The sequence below is a fragment of the Corvus moneduloides genome, chromosome 3 (genome assembly GCF_009650955.1).
Source record: "Corvus moneduloides isolate bCorMon1 chromosome 3, bCorMon1.pri, whole genome shotgun sequence".
NCBI lineage: Eukaryota > Metazoa > Chordata > Aves > Passeriformes > Corvidae > Corvus > Corvus moneduloides.
In genome coordinates, this window is record NC_045478.1 from 108,303,139 (window position 1) to 108,323,152 (window position 20,014).

At 38.5% G+C, this 20,014-nt stretch overlaps 1 protein-coding gene across 1 annotated transcript in view; it reads left to right on the forward strand.

Moving 5' to 3' along the window:
* The window catches only part of TMEM63A (transmembrane protein 63A), a 32,203-nt gene that overhangs the window by 2,718 nt on the left and 9,471 nt on the right, over positions 1 to 20,014 (forward strand). The window contains exons 4-17 of the mRNA XM_032103315.1: positions 1,626 to 1,705; positions 3,838 to 3,901; positions 5,050 to 5,087; positions 6,222 to 6,364; positions 8,873 to 8,924; positions 10,066 to 10,174; positions 10,567 to 10,637; positions 11,389 to 11,469; positions 12,095 to 12,218; positions 12,572 to 12,705; positions 14,921 to 15,058; positions 16,849 to 17,002; positions 17,744 to 17,850; positions 19,461 to 19,547. Coding sequence (XP_031959206.1) covers positions 1,626 to 1,705; positions 3,838 to 3,901; positions 5,050 to 5,087; positions 6,222 to 6,364; positions 8,873 to 8,924; positions 10,066 to 10,174; positions 10,567 to 10,637; positions 11,389 to 11,469; positions 12,095 to 12,218; positions 12,572 to 12,705; positions 14,921 to 15,058; positions 16,849 to 17,002; positions 17,744 to 17,850; positions 19,461 to 19,547 — 1,382 coding nt within the window. The remainder of the gene's footprint in view (positions 1 to 1,625; positions 1,706 to 3,837; positions 3,902 to 5,049; positions 5,088 to 6,221; positions 6,365 to 8,872; positions 8,925 to 10,065; positions 10,175 to 10,566; positions 10,638 to 11,388; positions 11,470 to 12,094; positions 12,219 to 12,571; positions 12,706 to 14,920; positions 15,059 to 16,848; positions 17,003 to 17,743; positions 17,851 to 19,460; positions 19,548 to 20,014) is intronic.

The window sequence follows — 20,014 nt, forward strand, 5'->3', positions numbered from 1 at the left end:
TCAGCCACCAGACCTGCAAATTGGCATGAGAAGTGAGTCTGTGGTAGTAAAATAATACTAAAGGTATGACATAGTTCTCGAAATCTGCTGTAAAGAAACTTAAAGTACCTGTGTTCTGAGCTGGTAGCTCTGTAGGAATGTAGAGGATGTTCCTAAAGGTTATGTAGTGGCATTCTTTGCTGTTGATTTGGTGTATGCTACCATAAATCCATTTTCTGAGGATGTACAGCATTTGCAGCTCTGTGTGATCAGCATCTCAGCATTTAATAAGATTTAGTTGAAGTGTTTGGAGGGACTTTGTTTTTTTAAGCTGTGGCTCAGTTTTAAGACACTGAGTCTCTGCTTTTGAGTTTCTTGCTGTTGAGCTCTGCACTCAGTGTTAGGTAGAGAGTTGGCTGCAGTGCAGAAGGCTCCTCTCTTCTTCAAGTACCAAGTACTGAAAATTACTTATCCACTCCTGTGTTCTTATTTTCGTGACATGTTTACTGCATATCCTTTTTTAGTAACTGTCAGTTGATGGGTTTCTGATAAGTTATTTCGAGGCTGGTTTCCAAAGGAAGTGAGGTTTATATATTTCATTGTCTTCCCAGTTTTGTCTGGCAGTCCTACCTCATAACTGTAGAATACTATAGCCAATTTCAACCAAAGTTGTCAAAGAATCTAGAGAACTTTCCTGCTTTAAGTTTATCAAGTTTAACGACCAGATGAAGGAGGAAGATCAAAATTAATTCTTCCTGTTGGGAGGAAGGCTCTCATAAGAAGGTTATATTAATTGTGAAATGTGGAAATTAGCTGTGTAATCTTGACACAGAGATAATCTGGACGTGTATCCTGGCTTGCCAGTCAGTATTTGATCCCAGTAAGTTACATCACTAACACCACTTTCCAGCCAAACAGGAATGGGATGTAGGAGGAACCAGAAGGTGAGGGTGTATGCTACACATGTATAGAAAACAGGCTTTGTTGCTTCATTACTTTCTACAGAGCAACTTGTTTCTTTAAAAAAAAAAAAAAAAGAAAAAGAAAGAAATGAATCTATGAAATACTCACTGATGGAGCCTTTTTCTTGTTTTCTTAGTCTCTTTCAAAAAGGGAAATACAGGGTGCGGATAAGAAACACATTGCAGAGATCAAATACAAGTTTCTGGGGTTTGAGAATTAAAATAATACTTTAGGATAAAAATAATTCTTAAACTTGAGAAAATAGCTAAGCCCCCTGCAGTCTGTTTACATCACTGTTTGAAAAGCAAATAAAATTGCAAGTGTCCCATCACAGTTCTGGTCATTAAGTAATGAATTACAGTAAAAGTATGTGCAGGAAAATTTTGACTTGCTCCCAAGTACTGCTTTTACTTTTCCTGTCACAAACCTTCATACACTTGCAATTCAGAAGTAGTTTTGCATGCAGCTCTCCTCCTTTTTAAATTAGAACAGAAAGGCAGCTGTCCTGGTCCTTTGGTCGCAGGCTGGTTGGTCTGTAGCATGGGCACCACTCAGGTGGCTGGCATGTGATAATTTGATTTAGGAGCTAGGACAGCATTTTTTGTCAGTTCTTACACACCTAAGAAAAATTATTATGAAATGGGAAAAATAAATATTTGAATATCTTCCTTTTTATTTTCTAGATTTTAATATTACTGTTTTCCATTATAAGAAAGAGATTCTGGGACTACGGTCGTGTTGCTCTGGTGTCAGAAGTTGAAAGGTAAAAAAGGAATGCAATCAGACTGACTTGTTGAAACCATTTGGGGAGTGGGGAGGAAAGTACAGTAAATGTGGCTTACATTAGGTGCATTTGCATCAATTAGATGTGTTTGTAATCACATGCACTTGTTTGTTAAAAATGCCCTCACACTGCTTTGTGTGGAATAGATCCCCCTCAGAGAGTTACTGTTCGTGGTTTCAGCCCAAAGTCCTGTGTTTGCCATTGCCATGAATTTCATCCCACAGCTGTGAGTTAAGGAAGTGCGGGTAAGGAAGTAGGCTGCTTGTCATGTTAGATGACATGCTGCACATTGATGTTTGCAGTGTGTTTCTGTGCAGAGGGATATTAACCATTTTGTTTATCTTGGCTCAAGCCCTGTTCCTTGAGCTCCCTGCACAGCCTGTGCCACAAAATTTCCCAAGGGCTCAAAAATAAAAACATACTGTTGCAGGTTTCTGAAATTCTTCACTGATTTTTAGTAATATTTCAAATGATCTTTTGATTTTTTTTTTTTTTCTGTAAGATGATATGTTGGGATGTTTAAAATCTAAGCTGTCTGTCTGCGAAGTGGAGAAACTTTAACAGTGAGCCTCTTCCTGGTGCAATCAAGTTGTGGTAAATTCACAACTGAGCAACAGGAAAGAACTCAAAACCTGCTTTTAGGAATCCATGTACAGTTGTGAAAGGTAGATGATGTAAAATAAAACGGACAATAACTGAGAAGGCTTTAATCCAGCTGGCTGAGGCAGCAATGATGAAGGTGCTCTGGTACTGGGCTGTGGAGGCCTGGGATCAACAGGCCCTGGAGCAGTCAGACACGCAGGAGTCTGTGTTTTTGTCCTGCTGGACTGTGAGCTGAGCCTGCTGGCCAAAATTATAGAGACACCTAGAAACACACTCAATTCTAACACGTGTTGTTCTGTAATTACCATTGCAACATTTCTTTTTAGCAACAAACTGAAAACAGGCACTCTGCTACTTTTGAGGGCTACAGAGTTTCTAAATGTTTCTAGCCTTGCTACAGGACTGTTTGTAGGTTACGGGCGGGTTCGGTCGGGACGGAGAGATCTCTATAGGCAGGTCTTGGGACACAGTCGGTTTATTGCAAAGGGCGTGGGTATAGGGGCACTGCTCAGAGCTGCTAGACTCAGCTCTGAGCAGGCCCAAGAGAGCAAGGGAGTAAGTGGGTGAGAGAGAGAGAGAGTGTAAGAGCGAGAGTGGAAGTAAGAGCAGGAGTGGAAGTAGTAGTAAGGAATGTCTGAAGTCCTGGTTACAATACAATAAATCATCTTCTGTACTGAATATTCTAATTGTCACTAACCAATCTAATACAAGATACAAATCCTATAGCATTTACATACAGCCTATAAGAGTTCTTATATTACCATAGAGTGTTACATCTTAACTTCTAAAAACTACTCTTTGGACCCCTTCTGCTGAGCTAGTAGGGTCTGCTCTGACCCTTGGACCTGCCTGCAAGCAGAGGGTATTGTTCCATCAAGAGGGGATTACCTTCAGTTGGCCATACCATTGTTTTCTAGTTGTGCAGTAACTAAGACTTGGTATTTCAAAAGTGGCTTTCATTTCGATGTTGCCTGTAGTTTTCATATTCCCAAAATCTTTTGTCAGGCAATCATATTTATAAGGCTTTCCTGTTTCATCTTCCCCAACACTGTTTGTGCGCGGAGGTGGCTTTGCAGGGATTTAATTGATAGGAGAAATTGTGAGTAGTGGCTGAAGGAAGGAAGGTGGAGGGAAAAGAGGTGCTGTCTTATAGTGAGGAATATCCAAACAGGAAGCCAGCTTTCAAATTTGATCCTGGCTAGGCTCCCACACCTGTGTTGCATTCTCTTATATCACTGTAGGTTTAATATCCCCACAAAGTGTTATTTTCTTTCTAGTTCAGTATGTGCTCTCGTGTCGGGAGCTCACGTGTCCTCTCTGTTCAACATGAGACATCCACAAGTTACTATAATCAGGTGTGTGCTACAAGGTGAAAACCACAGCTCTCATAAGTGAAAAAGTGTGTTTGTACTACTTCCCTAGTCAGGATTGTTAAAATTGAAACAGTTCTGTAGAACTCCATCACCTGTTATTAAAGATACTTAAAAGCATCATTTAATGTATTTTAGTGAATCAAGGTACAACCGATTGTCAACATCATCATCAGTACCTGAAGATCTTGAATATGATAAGGTAAGTATTCTAGAGTTCAGATAATACTTTCTGAATGGAATCTGTTTAATGGAGTCTGCAGTTATTTGCCATTCCATATAGTCCAATGAACCATCATTAAACTGGAAATTCATCTCTATGCAAAAGTTATTAATGCATCGTTTGCTGTGTTTTTATAGAGCCATGCATAATCTCTGTTTCCTGACAAACTATTGCCATATATCATAAACCAGTATCTTATGTCATTGTTTCTAAGTCTGGTTTGTTGTTTTGTTTTTTTTTTTTTTTAATTTAGAGAGGGACTAAATGTTAATGTTTCAAAGGGGGAGGGGAGAGTGGAAAAAGACTAGTAAATAATTTGTATTTGGATAACAGTTCAAAAAGTTACATTGTGTTCACATTGCAAATAATACCTAGTTGCTCTGTATAGTACATTGTTTTCCTCACAGTGCTGAGAAAACTGGATGCCAGTGTGAGGCTAATAATAGTGCTGTGCACTCTTAAGAATCAAATTGGTTTGGAATGGAGGGTAATATTTTGGCCAAACTTTTAAATGGCTCCCTCCATGGTCTTTCTGGTGCCTTTGAATTGGTACACCTCTATAATTTCATGTTACAACTTCAAAATGAACCATGCAAGAACTGTCCATTGGTGGCATCCTGTGTTTTAACATTCTGTACATGCATCAACTTAATATCTAGCCTTGAAATTAATTATTTATGTGAACATCAAAAGCATACTAGTATTTGATCAGGATTGCTCTGCTATTTGTGTACTTTTCTTCATCTTTTTAAAACCCTAAAGCAACTTCAGCTGTTGAGTAACATGTTTATTTAGTTGGATAATGTTCACTTGAAAGAAGAGCCCTTTTGAGAAAGAAGGGGTTTTTTTGAACCACAGTGGGACGCTCAGAGATGTGAATTCTGCTATCCAGTTTCACTGGAGGATTTGTAAGCCTAAATAAGAAGCCTTTCTGTTAATGTAATCACAGCAGTGTTTCTAACAAGCATTTAACTGATTAACTTGTATTAGAGCCTTGTATTTCAGAGCAACAGACTACTGGCTTTTTAGCTAAGAGCTTGGCTTAATAGAAACACTTCTCTTAATTGGATGGATTAGACTCTGGGTTTTGTATGTTATCTCCTAAAAACTTCTTTCTTTATTTATAGGGGTTTTGTTCTTGGATAACAGCTGCTTTTCGGATGCAGTAAGTATATGAAACAGAAATAGTGAGCTGTGGTTTGCTTTGATCTTTTTAAATTTGAAAATGCAGTTTTCATTCAAAAATTTGGGGTTTTTTTTCCCCCTTTGAGTAGATAGAATTTCAGTACAAGCACTGATACAGGTGCCTCTGGCTGAGTGAAAAAAGAAAGTGAAAACAATTATGGGAATACTTCTTTGGGTTAAGCTTGTCCTGCTAGCAGCCCAGGGACTTTCCAATCTTGGGACAGTGTGTGAATCTAAGTGAATCTATGGCATTTACATGGATTCAGAGCTAATAATTGCACTCTAGGTTTTTACTCTTCAAAGAGTACCTTGTGGGTGTTCCCCTGTTTGAAGCCAGTAGGGCCCCAGGCAGGCAGTGTGATTTCTCTGCAAGGGTTTCTGTGGAGAACTGGTGGTTTAGTTGGGGCTTTAGTTGGAATTGACTAACTAGCCATCCCAGTGTATCCCAGAAACTGAATATGATGTGTGTTCTTTGTGTCTCTTGGGGCTTAGTAGATAAGGATTTTTATAAATCAATTTTTAGCTTGGATACACTGAAATATAAAAGGAGTAGGGGTTAAGCCTGTCTATTTTTGCTAGTTCAGTTCCTTCCTTTTCCAAGTTCTCCTGTTTTAATGATCTAATCTGCTGACAGTGGAGAGATGGTGAGAGTTCATTCCAAAGCCTTTTATATCTCCTGTTACCTGGGTGTCGTAAGAGTGAGGTGATTCTGTTGTAATTTTCCTCTCAGGGGAGCCTTTATGGAGATGAGTGAATACTGTCACTGATCTTAAATTTGGGGAGCTAGGCTTGTGACGGTCATAAAGCAGGAGATCACAGAAAATGACTTTGTCCTTTTCTAGTCCAAAAGAATCTGGATTCATATTTGCTTTTCAGATTAGTGTTTCAGTCTTAAATTCCCTAGTGTTAATTTTTGTATGGTGGTACTGCACAAGCAAAATACCCTTTTGAAACCTGAATTTACACGTGAAAGAACATGGCCATTTTGAAAGCCGATAGGGATTGATGAGGATGGGGATGTCACTGAGTAGAGTGAGGATTTAATGTGTGTTCATAAACCACTCCCAAGAAGACTTAAGTAGGCTGACCATGTGCTTTTCTGTGTCTGATGCAGTGATGATGAGATTCACGAGAGGTGTGGTGAAGATGCCATCCATTACCTCGCCTTCCAGCGTCACATCATCTGCTTGCTGATTGCTATCAGCATTTTGTCCGTGTGTGTGATATTGCCTGTCAACCTATCGGGTGATCTACTCGGTAAGAATTTTTGGGTTTTGGATTCTGAGAAGAATTCTTTTTTTTATATAATAGTAAAAGCTCTTAAGATTTTTTGAAAATTTATTTTGGTGGACTTAATAAGGTGGTGTTTTTAACCACTGTAGTGGGTTGACCCTGGCTGGATGCTGTCTTCACAAACTGCTGCACCAGAGGTCACTCTTCTACGGGGTGCAGCCCTTCAGGCACAGCGTGGGTCCCCCACAGGGTCACAAGTCCTGCCAGGAAACCTGCTCCAGCATGGGCTCTTCTCTCCATGGGTCCACAGAGCCCTGCCAGGACTCTCCTCCAGCCCAAGCCTCCCACAGGATTACAGCCTCCTCTCAGGCATCCCCTGCTCCAGAGCAGGTCTTCTCCACAGGCTGCAGGTGGAGCTCTGTGTCCCCATGGTTCTTCACCACAGGCTGCTCTGGTGCCTGAAGCACCTCCTGCCCCTCCTTCTGCACTGACCTTGGTGTTTGCAGAGCTGTTCCTCTCACATATTCTCACTCTGCTCTTCTCTGACTGCAATTAGATCTGCACAACAAATTTTTTCTCCTTTTTAAATATGTTATCACAGAGGTGTTACTATCATTCCTTACTGGCTTGGCCTTGGCCAGCAGTGGGTCTGTCCTGGAGCTGGCTGGAATTAGCTTATGGGATATGGAGAATGCTTCTCATAGAATCCACCCCTGTAGCCCCACCATTACCAAAACCTGGCCACACAAACCCAACACACCCCCTCAGTCTGATGTGAAATTTGTGTGAGTGTAGGGGGCTCTTTAAACAGTTGTCAGAAACAAGATTGCAGACCTCATGCAGACATAGATGACAAGACTTAAAAGGCTCAAGGCAGGATTAACTTTACCCATGTCCTCTTAACTGGTGTTTGTCATTGTGATTTTTATTGGTGGTGATTGTCAATGGAAAACATCTTCACTGCTGAGAAATCTTTTTCTAATAACCAGTCTGAACCTCTTTTGCTTCAATTAATTTAAAATCAGGTTTTTTTGACCTGTCACTGGAGATAATACATTATTCTTTTCCTCTTTGCAAAATCCTTGTAGCTGAGGATTATAAACATGGGGTTGTTTGTCTGCTTTTTCCTTGTTTTCATAAACTGACCAGTTAATTTGGTCTTTAATGAGAAATGTTCTCCATTTGGCTGATCATAAAATCATCAGCCATGCCTTGAATTTTTGTTTTAATCTAGCTACACAGTCTCCCATTGTTCCTTTAAGTCTTGGTTTGTGTCTCAAAATTGGACAAATCTTGCAGAGACATTGCCAATGCTGACTAGGTAAAGTTAATTTCATGTTTCTTGCAGTCTAGTCCTGATTATGTCTTCCAGAGTGGCACCTACAAATACAATAATCATGTCTCCTAGTCTGCCATTCAGTTTGCTGATGGGAATACTGAGTTCTTTGAGTGAGAACTCTGTTAAACCCTGTTTATACACTCTTCCATTTTTGATAATGGGCCCTTACAATCCCATTTTATACCTGGCTTTGTATCAGTCTCATCAAGATCATGTTTAAAGTGTTGTTCAGGGCTTTTAAGAACTTTGTGACATAGCTCTTGTCTGTAATAGGATACATTGTACCTTTTCCTTTTTGTATTGTTTCCCTGTGGAACTTCCATCTCTGACTTCCCTTTTATGAGCTCTTTCTTGGTAATTCTCTGTTTATATAATTATTAATAAATATTTATTAATAATTATAATCTATTAATAAATATTTATATTAATGTTTCTATTAAAGCAGGACAATACAGCTTCTGTTTTTCTGCATTAACTTTTGTGAGTCTAGGAAATACAGCTGAAAACCAAAGCTTTAGCATCTCTCCCCTTCTTCCTCCTCTTCCACTGTAAGCTGATTTTGTGCATTTGCAGTTCTTTCAGTTGTGCTAACGTAACTTGCAATGTGGTTTAACAGTCTGGGCTAGAAGGATTGTTTAGCTTTCCAGATACACTTAACTCTTTTTTCTTTATGAACATTTACTCAATTTTCCCTCACTTGCATTATCATTTTTTAAAATACTTGACAGTCTAGAGAAATAATGTCATGTAAACCCATTTTTGACCTTATCAAGGTTATCGGCATTGCTTTGTCAGCATTGAATTAATGCATCTTAAAAGCCTGAGATAAGAAATCAGTTAAGATGAAAGAAAAACATGAAGGAAATATGTTCAATCCCTAAGCAATGTTGTTAATGGACATGGAGGGAGGGAGAAAAGGAACTGCTTCAAAGATCTAGTGTTCAGATTTTCAAAACAATCTACTGTTTTTCTTGATGGCTCAAAGGTGGTATGATCTAGGGGTGTTTTTTCCAACTTTAAAATGCAATGCAGAGTAAAGCAACATTGATTATCATTCTAAGTCTTTTTATCAGTGAACTTGCTCAGCATTAAAAAGAAATATAACAACTTCTTTAAAAAATAGAATAGAAGCTGGGTTTCTGACAGTAACTGTTGCACCAGTTAATTTTCCTACTTGTTTTTGTTCTTCTTAGATAAAGATCCCTATAGTTTTGGAAGAACAACTATAGTAAACTTACAGACTAGGTAAGTAAGTCTTGCAGAGTCCCTTCATGCTGATGTTTCCTGCCATGGTCTCTAAACACAGGAATTGCTATTTGCAGCATTGCTCATGGGGTTAGAATAACTTAATCCCCCTGCATCAATTTAAACTGGGATATGTTCTGCTTCAGGATGTGCACTTACAGTGCTGATAAGAAATCTTGAGACTGGGTTTCTAGTCTCTCAGCTCCCTCTTCTCACACAACATGTTTCTCTTGGCTAATGACTGCACAGCTAGTGATATTATTTTCAGAAATTTCCCCATGAAGAGGAACCATGCTTCAGAAGGAAGGTGAAGCTGATAGCTGGAATGTGTTACTGGGATGATTTAAATTCCCTTACATTAGATTTATGTGTGTGCATGTCTCTGAGATTACAATTAAAATGACTTCTATGTCTTTTAAAAATCTGTAAAATAGTTGCATCACGAAGCTGCACAAGTCTTCTAATTTATTACTTGATCAATCCACACCCATCCATGATACTATGTCCAACAGAGTTTCTTTGTTTTGTTAAACCACATTATGAAACCAAATAACTAAGGGAGATTATTTTTCTTGTTGGGTTGGGTTTTTTTCATCTGTAAAATAGGTTCCTGTATTTTAGTTTAATTGCAATAATTAATGCTCTTCACAAAACTGAAGAGCTGTTCACAGAACAGAATTTCTGTCAGCTTTGAAGAAGGAGCTATCAGAAAAGCAGTATTTACTCCCTTTATGAGGCTGTTTTCAATTTGAGTAAGGACTGTGTTCAAGGAAAGTTCAGTTGTGTGCTCAGCACAGTAAATAAAAAAATGAATAACAAACATATTGGCAAATAGCATCATACGTGCTATAGGTCATCTGCATGAAAAAGTGAAAGCCAAACACTGCCTAAATATGTCTGTGTCATAGAGTATCTGTTTGCTTTGTAGCTCCCTGACCCATAGAAGTTTATGATAAGCAAATTATCCTGTTGGCTGTCCAAGGCATCTGCATAGGTGTGTCTGACTACCAGTAACTACCTTTTTCTTCTTGCTTTGTGTTCAGTGAGAGGTTTTGATCTGATTATCATTTTAATAGCTGCTTGTACCAGTTAGACAGTTACTTCTTCCTGTTTCTCATATTCCTAATGTTTTGTCTGACAGCAATAATCTGCTTTGGCTGCACACAGTTTTTGCTGTTGTTTACCTGATTCTGACTGTTGTCTTCATGAGACATCACATGAAGTACGTCACATATAAAGAAGAAAACATAGTAAGTGTCTGTGTTGGAGTGAAAAAAAAACCCATACAGCTTATTTGCTAGGGGATAATGCTAAAAAAGCAAATTGCCAAGGTGCCTCCTACATGCTAGAATGTGACATGAATGTGAAGGAATTGACTGAAAGCAATGCTCTATTGAGTGAATTGTGAAAATGGATGGAGAGAAGGGGGTTAGGGAGGGATTTGTGAAATTTTGCTGTAGCCTATTACCAGTGTATAAAGTGCTGTCAAATAGATGCAGCTCCCACCAAAATCCGAATTTCCTACCTTCCCCCCCCCCACACACTACACAGCTAATTGTGCTGTGTCTTGGCCTTCCTTATATTCTTGTTTTCTCTTTTGTGATGTGGTTTATCCAAATGTGACTTGCATTTTCTCTCCCAGGTTAAGTGCACATTGTTCATAACTGGTCTTCCAAAAAATGCGAGTGAAGAGACAATACAAAACCATTTCACGTAAGTTTCGTGCTTGAGCAATAACATTAGAGTCATAGAATGGTTTGGGTTGAAAGGGACCTTTAAGATCATCCAGTCCCAATTCCCTGCCATGGGCAGGGACACCTTTCCCTAGACCAGCTTGCTCAGAGCCCCATCCAACCTGGCCTTGAACACTTCCAGGGATGGGCCATCCACAGCTGCTCTGGGCAACCTGTGCCAGTGCCTCACCACCCTCACAGTAAAGAACTTCCTCTAATATCTAATCTAAATCTATTCTCTTTCAGATTGAAGTCATTCCCCCTTACCCTGTCACTACATATTCCTAAACATCTTTGTTTAGGAATAGGAGATATAAAATTGTCCTGATAGTTTTACCTGCCCAAGCAGATAAGGTTTTTTAATTTTGCATTGTTTAAAATTCATATTATAGAACCCACCTTGTAAAAGTATACTTTATTCCTTAGCCAGAATTTAGAAAAGACTATATTTCAGTAAAGTTAGTTAGCTGATCTTAAAATCAGAATTTAAGAAAGTGTCTGTGTATCCACACTTTCCATTCATGTTCCCACACAACTTTTACTTGGAATAAAGCTGCACATCTCATATTAAAGTAACTTCCCAACTATCTGTGGAAGTCTCTGCTCTCTGATACCTCATTCAGAAATTAAATGAGAGATGAGATGTCAGTTAGATATCAGTGCTGCTCTTTGGAGCAGTTTCTTCATTGTGCTTTCTGTTCTTACTGGTCTCATGTGCTGCTTCCTCTCAGGGATGCCTACCCAACCTGCACAGTGCTGGAGGTCCAGCTGTGTTACGACGTAGCCAAGCTGATTAACCTTTTCAAAAAAAGGTACTTGTTTTTGTAACCTCCATGAGTTTAGCATAATTTTATTAATGTTTTGCTAGTCCTTAATCAACATGTACCAGCAGTACTAACCTGGTGTGTACTAAAGATGAATGCTCTGGTCTGGACTTCAGTTAGGTTCAGCTGTGTTTTAAAGGGAGTTGTGGGGTTCAGCCCATCTCTTGTAGGTGTGATATGTTGTGTGATGCATAAGTTAAGTTTTGACTTGCTGATTATCTATTCATGTATGTACTTAGTTATTTATAGTCAGGCAGTGCAATGTGAAAAACTGAACTATTGAATTAATAACTCTGTTAACCCTGCTTCTTTGGTGAGAGGTGCTGATCACAGGAGACACAAGTGTTGTCTTCTGGGCTCTCAAGAATAGCATTAGTTTGTTCTTTTTCCTGTAACCTCACTGCAAGTGTAGCCTATATAATGATATTCCAGACTTGAAAATAAATTATACTTATATGATTAACCAAAATAAAGTGTGTGTAAATATCTTTGGTGACTGATTACTTTGCTATCAGTCCATGGCATAACTTGTTCTCTCAGGGATTATAATCTTTTAAAGCTTGATTTGATACTGTTTTCTTGCAAAATGTTATGAATGTATTTTCCTGTGCAGAAAACAGGCAGAAAAAAGCCTGATTTACTATGAACATCTGCATCAGAAGTATGGCAAGAGGGTCCAAATCAACCCTAAGCCATGTGGTCAATTCTGCTGCTGCGAAATGAGAGGATGTGAAAGGGTAAGAGATAGTGTTCTTTTTTAGTTATGGCTAAGTAGGTTATTAGAGGAGCAGAAAATAGTTTTTGTGTCATGTTTCAGTGGCCTTCAGAAAGTTCTTTACTCATTCATTGCCTATAGGTCATCTGCCATGTTCTCGTACTGTGTGGTAAAGAGGAATTCCCTGAAACTTTTGAAATGTAATCTTAGTGCACGAACTGAAGTACAAGAGAATCTTCCTGTTTGCCTTGTGACATGATCTGTAATTTGTGGGAATGGTATGAGGAAGGGTGACTATGGTTTGTGTAAGCTGTGTGTTGATGAAGATACTGGCCATCTCGTACTTGCATGTAACAGTCATCAATTTCCCCACAGGAGGATGCTGTAGATTATTATACCAAAGTTAGAAATGAACTTGAGGAAGAATATTCAAAAGAGGAACAAGCTGTTCATAGTAACCCGCTGGGAATGGCTTTTGTAACATTTCAAGAGAAATCCATGGCAACCTAGTAAGTTTTGTCTGTTGTCATGTTTGTTCTCTTTTTACTAAAATAGTACAACTGATCTCTTGTTTGTGTCCCTGGTTTGCTTATGTTGGTTCTTCCTTTCTTCTTTTTCACCATTCGGTGGATTTGCTCTGCTTTGCTTTCTGGTAAGTTTTCCTGTAAGTGTGCATTTTAGCCTCTATGCTTTGAGTGAAGAAATTACCTAAGGGACTAAAAGGCTTGGGGCATTTAATGGGATAAAGAGCCTTTCTCTTCTGTGTGGGATCCAGTCCATCAGTGTAGGTTAATAAGAGACCAGACTGATTGGTTCTTGAATATGAGTTATTGATATCTCCATTTTCTACTGTGCAAATGGTCCAATTACCAAGCTATCAGAGTGAGTGCAAATTACTCTGCTGGTTAAGTCATCTCAGCAGTGTAGAGTCAGTGAGGGACCTTGCCACAGGTGATAGATACATATTCTGTGCATCTCTTACCTGTTGTTATAGATATATGTGTAGATCTAATATCCAAAGTTGTTCTGTGCTTTTATTCAGTCATTTGTAGAGAAAATGTGTGTAGCCTCTCATGTTCTGTTGGCATTTTGTGACCATCTTTTGCTAACACAAGGTGGGTAAAGGAAAGCAGAATAATATTTGTATCACAGCATAACACATCATGCTCTTTTTAAATTCTTCTTAGCCTCTGTCACTTAAATTGTCTGCATTCTTTTGGCCTTCAAGTCGTGTCAGAGACACAGTCTTCCAGGCTGTTTTTCAAGGAAGTCCAGGATGCAGAATTTCTTGCAAGAATTTGGTGTGTTGGAGAAAGTTTTGCTTGCTACTCCTTAACGGAGTAGTGATTGTGTGATGAAATCTGCCTCCTCTTGTAATTTTGTAATGAAATAACATTTTGAGATGTGAAAACGAAAGAAGAAATAAGCACTGAAGTTCCGTCTCTAGCTACTGATGTATTGTGTACAATTTTGATGTGATAGTCTGTCCTTGAGCATGTGTTCTGAGCTGCACTGCAGGCATCTCTCAGTTGAATCATCAAGGCCTGAAAACATTTTTGTTTCTTAGCTTGGAATTAATGTGGTGGGCTCCATTCCCTGGAAAATTAGACAAGATTACGTGCGAAGCTGAGGCTCCCATCAAATTAGAAAGTTACTTGGTGCCCTTAGGATGCTCTGCTCCACAGAGCCCTGAAATAGGATGGGAGAAACAGGGAGCCAGAACTGAAGTTCTGGGGGCTCAGATGGTTGTAGAAGCTTGCTAATGATGGCTGAAGCTTGCTCTGTATGTATTTTTGAAATAAACTGTCAAAGAATAATTAACTTTCTTAAATACTTGCTGCTGCAAGATGCTGGCAATCTGACATCACTGCTTGAATTCTGGTAAGGAAAAGATCTGGGGGTTATGTTTGATAGTTTAGTGTTTGTGCGTGTGGTTCTCTGTCTTCTTTACGTTCAACTGAGAAACAAGCATGTTCACAGATTTTAGAATCTCCCCATTTAAATATAATATCTATTGTTTCTATGCTACTCTAATAAAATATTCTCTGAATGTGTGTCTCGCCCTTCTACTCGCCCTGCTGTCCTTTGAGAGATCTTTGAAAGTATTTATTCTGGGCATGTTTAAACTTTCTTTAAATATTTTGAGCGTCGGTCAACTCATAATATTAGAAGATAGAATTAAGCACTGTGATTATTTTAGGAGTGGGTGAAAGAGGCTAATATTTTGAATTGTGAGAATACCAGCATGCTAAAAATTCTTCTGAGAATTGGTACTCAAGGCAAAATTGGCTGGTTTAGATAGTAAGGGATTAGTCTGCAGTCTCATTTCATTAGTCTAGTTTGATTTGAAAACAGATGTATTATGTAAAGATGTGTTTAGGAAACTGTCTGTCTTTAATTTTTTTCCAATGCTCTCAGGCTTTGATTTTTTTTTTTTTTTTTAATGTGACTCATTGCTGTTGTTCATGTTGGTAGAAACAGCAAACAGTTTAAACCAAGACTGCTTTTTATTTCTAACAAAACAGATCTCAAGCATGTGGAAGCAACTGTTTATATAATGGTCATTAGTGCATAATATGTTACATTGTTGTTTAAATTCTATCTTGATTGCGGGTCATTAAAATAAAAAACAACCCTTTATCACTATTCCCAGACTTTCTCATTACATATTCAGCATTTTCAGGTGTTAAAAAATTGGAAAAATCTTCCTCTTCTTCCTTACAGCATCCTTAAGGACTTCAATGCCTGCAAATGTCAGAGCATTAAGTGTAAAGGAGAACCCCAGCCATCATCCTACAGCAGGGAGCTGTGTGTATCCAGCTGGGAGGTCAGATATGCTCCTTATCCTGAGAATATTTGTTGGTAAGATTTCTGTCTTATATCCATTGATTGGTGATAATGTAGGTTTAGAATGGGAACAGGAGAAACACAGATGAGTGTTATTCTTTAACCCTAAACTAAAATTTTATGTGGTGTTGGAATGTGGCTGATCTGCCTCTTTATTTTCATTACTGGTGTTTTTCTTATCCTTGGGGTCTGTGGACATTGCTTGGGGTAATGGACTAGAGTTTTTCCTGCCTAAAATTTAAAGAAAACCCTAATCCTGTGTAAGTCTGTCCCTCAGTGTGCATATCTACTGTTGAGATCTGAGGAAAGCAACTTGGTGTTGGTGCTGAGTATCCTCAAAATATGTATATATTTTTCTGAGTTGCCACATGATGAGTGTAACTTGATCCACTCTGTAAACTCTGGTCTGTCTTCTAACATCTCTATTGACTCAGTATATGTCCCAGATAAATGCTTTTTGAATTAAACTGTTCCTGTGCTGTCATCTGTCATGCTTATAGGCTAAAAAATATCTAAGCATTTTCTGTTTGTTTTGCAAATCCCTTAGGTTTGAGTCAATATAATCTGTTCTTCTGTAATAGTAAATTTGTTGTGACATTTCCATTGCCCAACCCAAAACTGCAAGTGAGACACAAACATGCACAAATTACTGTATTTCACCTGTATGTAGTTTTTTTAAAAATCACTTTTTTTTTCTTAATGATTTTAATAGAAAATGAGTTTTAAGGTGACTGTGCTATTGATTCCTGGTAATTGTGAGGTTTTCTCTAGAACTACAATGCTGCAGTTGGGAACAAAGTTCAGAATCTTTAACCATGAGGCAAAACCCCATGATTCTTAGCTTAGTGTCTTTTGCAGCAGTCTTATTTTGAGATATGAATTAAAAAATCTCTTGCAAGCTGCTTTCCAGGTAGGGATTGTTTAATGTGCCTTTTTCTGTGTGTGTGCTTCATTTCCTCTTCGTTTCTTCAAGCACTGGACTGAGGAAATGGTCTGAGACTCAGTGCACTGAAGCACTTGCAAAACTTTTCTAAACATCTCTAAGAGAAAAAAAATGGTGGGGTTTTGATATTTTGGGTTGGTTTATTTGTTTGGGTTTTTTTCTGTTCTTTTTCTTTTCTCCTCCCCCCACCTTGAAGAAGAGGAGCCACAGGGATTTTCCAAGTTCACAAAAAGGCTTGTCATAATTAGGGATATTACTGAGCTTCTGTATCCCTGTTTTGTTTGTTCTGAATATTTGGCTTTGGCTGGAGTTCAAATCATTCCAGTCCTTTTGACAACCATCTCAAATAATATTTAAGAACTTTACTTGTTTAAAATCTATGGTTGCTGTTTTAATATGGCAGGAAAGGGTGCAGTATTTGTAAATTTGAAATTTCATTTCACATCACAGTTTTTTGGTAGATTCTGCCTCTGATAGGTATTCTTCTTGCAGAAATTCTCTGTGTCTTCTATCTCTGTCTCTCCTTGTTTCATTTCTGTTTAGTACTTCTGTATTACTGGACAATGGAAGTGTTTCATCCCAAACCTTAACTACATTAGACATTGTTTGTGTAATGAAAGAATAAATGTGTTCTTCTGCAAGCACAATTTATGTTATCATTCAAGAGAGCTTGCACAGTTCTCTTTACTTCTAATAAGGATCAGCAACTGGAACTTGTGTAGTGCTTTGTTATATAACTTTGAAAGCTCAGTTTAGAAAAAGCAGTGCCACCTGTCACTTGACAGATAGTATATATCTTTTTTTAACAGCAAATGCTTGCTGCTTGTTTTAATATCCTTTTTATTTTTGCTTCTTTCTCCAGGAAAAATCTTTCAGTGCATGGACTGAAATGGTGGTTTAGATGGGCTTGCATTAATTTGCTTCTTTTTATTGTGCTGTTTTTTCTTACTACTCCCTCCATAATCATCTCAACCATGGACAAGTTCAATGTCACTAAACCTATTCACTACCTTAATGTAAGTATTGCCATATGTTTGGATATAGCTGTGCATCAGACCAAAGTTTTGGTAAATTGGTAGAGTTTCATTGTCTTACTGTACACCTTCAGTTGAAATTCTCAGGATTGTTTTATGTAGCTGCTGATTAAAAACATAAATCCAGAATCAGGTCTTTAGCCCTCTTTTGCTCCTGGATAATAGTCTGAAGTAATTTAATCTGAGGCTTTATATTATGATAACATATTTATGTATTTGTTTGTGGTAAAAATTTGCAATCCAAACAAATAATTCTAAACTGTGTAATCAAAAAATCTTTGCAAAAAACAGAATTTCAAGTCCAACTTGTATTTTGATTTTTTTTTTTTAATAAGAAGGGAGGAAATTCAGATTTTTAACTCTGATGTAAAATGTTTTTATTTTGCTCATAGGGTTCAAAGCAAGATGGCATATATATCTGATCCTAGTTTGACTGCAGCTAAAGCAACTTGCAAGCTGTTCTTTTTAAATATTTCCCCAAGCTAGTGCAAACTACATAAAAACTCCTTGTGAGACTGCATTTTCATGGAATTTAATTCCCAATCTCACTTTGGTTTTGTGTCTTGCATGCCAGTGCTAAGCACTTATTACTCAGTTTAAGATTATCTGAATATAATTTCCCCAGTTCATCCTGCTATAATTTACAAAAAGCAAAATACTACCATCTCTGTTCCACCACAACTGCATTAAAGTGTTTTTAATACTTATTTTCTCCCCCACTAGAATCCTGTCATCAGTCAGTTTTTCCCAACACTCTTGCTCTGGTCCTTCTCAGCTTTGCTACCAACAATTGTGTATTACTCAACTTTGCTGGAGTCCCACTGGACAAAGTAAGCAACCTTTTCCCCTGTTTTTACCTTATCTGCTGAATTACTAAAACAAAGGAAATTGCTGATCTTTCACAGAACTGTCAAATCTGCAGACCTCTCGTAGCAGGGAATTTCCTGTTCTTGTCTCTTTCTAGTGTTATAACCACATTTCAGGGTTTAGGTAATTTATAACCCACACAGCAAGTGTAATCTGACCACATGATTTGCTTATGCTTTCCCCTGCTTCCCACTTCGCTCCTCTTTGTGTTTAATAAAAAAAAAAAAAAAGTATGAGCAGGCTCAGGAGGTGTAGCTTCAACAAGAGCATGGGAAGTGCCTCTAATCCCGTAATTAAGTCACTCTCTGAGAGGATAGGCCATGTGGGTTTGGATCCCTTCCAGGCTGACAATTTGTGAAAAAGGGCATCCATCTTTTTGTAGTTTGGCATGACAAAATGGTCTGGATGTTACTCGCAGTGCACAACTCAGCTCTGTTGGATATTAGTGGTGATCTGAGCAGGCTCATGGGGCCAAAGGCCCAGCAGATGTGTTGATGCATGGTTTTCACATAGAACTGGTGCACCCCAGAGATGTCAAGCCCACTGATGTGCTGCTGACTTGGAGACTTCATCACAGCTTGGTTTGGAATACCAGATTTGATGCCCTGTTTGCCTTCAGTCAGATAAAAGCACAGTACTGCACAGTCAATCCCAGCTTCCCTCAACTTCACTCAATCTTTGTCAATAAAGCTTGTAGCCATTTTTTGGTTTGTTTTTCTATTCTAAGGTCAATTTTGGTTTTTTCCTTTCAAATTTTTGTACCATTCCTTTCTAAGACATGTCCAGAGTCTACCTTTTATTTGCCACAGTTGTATGCTTTTCATCAACTCTATTTTGGTAGTTGTGCTGCACACAAGAACTTTGAGCCCTTCTCAATCAGTCAAAATAACTTTCTGAAGTCACTAGAGATCATAGGTCTGATTTCAAGCCTCAGTGCAGTTACACTGATAGGTCTTGCCATGCCCAAGAGTTCCTGTAATAAAACCCCTATGGTTTTAAAGCCCTCTCAGATGCCACCTCTAAGAGTCTGAATTGTTCATAATGCTGCACTTTTCTGACAACAGGGTGTCACTAGATCCATGTTCCTGCTGCTGCAGTAGGGGTATGGTGTTAGTAGTGTCATGTTGTTCCCCAAGACTTGACACTTGGCAAGGAGGTTGTCTAAGTGTCTGGTTTCTTGGCAGTGGTGCCCTTTTCTGAACTGCTTAATCCCTCCTGGCATGACACTTGAAGAGCTGTTTGTTTACAAGCTGTTGCAAGATTGAGTGTCTTTGGGTGAGAGACCAGCTGTGGTGGTTGCACATCACCGTGCTTGTGGTACAGACCTGTAGTGATGCTCATCCAGAGTCTCGATTTACATTCAGCAGTGTTTTTGTTGCCCAAGAAGATACTGAAAGTCTGCTTGGTCCATATTGGTGAATATCTCAAAGATGTTTGTTTTTTATCTTGTAGCAACGTGATATGGTAGGGGAAGCTGGAAGTCTGACAGGTGTTGGCATTGTCCAGGCAAGATCCTTCATGTGTGGCAGCTTTTTGTATGAGTTTCTTACTCAGTGCCTTTTTATGTTGATAGATCTGCAGAGAACAGAATAATGATGCATAAAGTCTACATATTTTTGATCTTCATGGTATTGATTCTGCCCTCCCTTGGTCTGACCAGGTAAAGAATCATAGTTAAATGAAGTAATGACTGAGTACTTTCATGATGAGACATCTTTACTTGTGTTTTCTAGTTGTGAGGTATAGTCAGTATACCCTCACTCCCCCCAGTGTGTGTGATTATGTTGTCATTACACATTAGATTTCAATGCTCATCTTACATTTGGGGGTCCTCAGAACCCTTAAAGTTTCCAAAGCCTGACTTTTCTTTTAACAAAGAAATTTAAGACCTTGTAAGACCAATGGCTAATTAAAAGTTGCCCATAGCTGCAATCTTAGCTGAGAACCAAGTTTCCTGAGTGTTTCCTGTACTTCAGTTGGAGTTGTCCCTTTCTTTCCACAGTATTTGACTGTTTCCTTGGCTAACTGGGTGACATGTACTTGTCCTATCTGTATAATAATTGCTAAAAATTAATAATTAAAACTTTAATATGGAGTAGATGTTTCTGTTCTGTTTGATTTTGTACC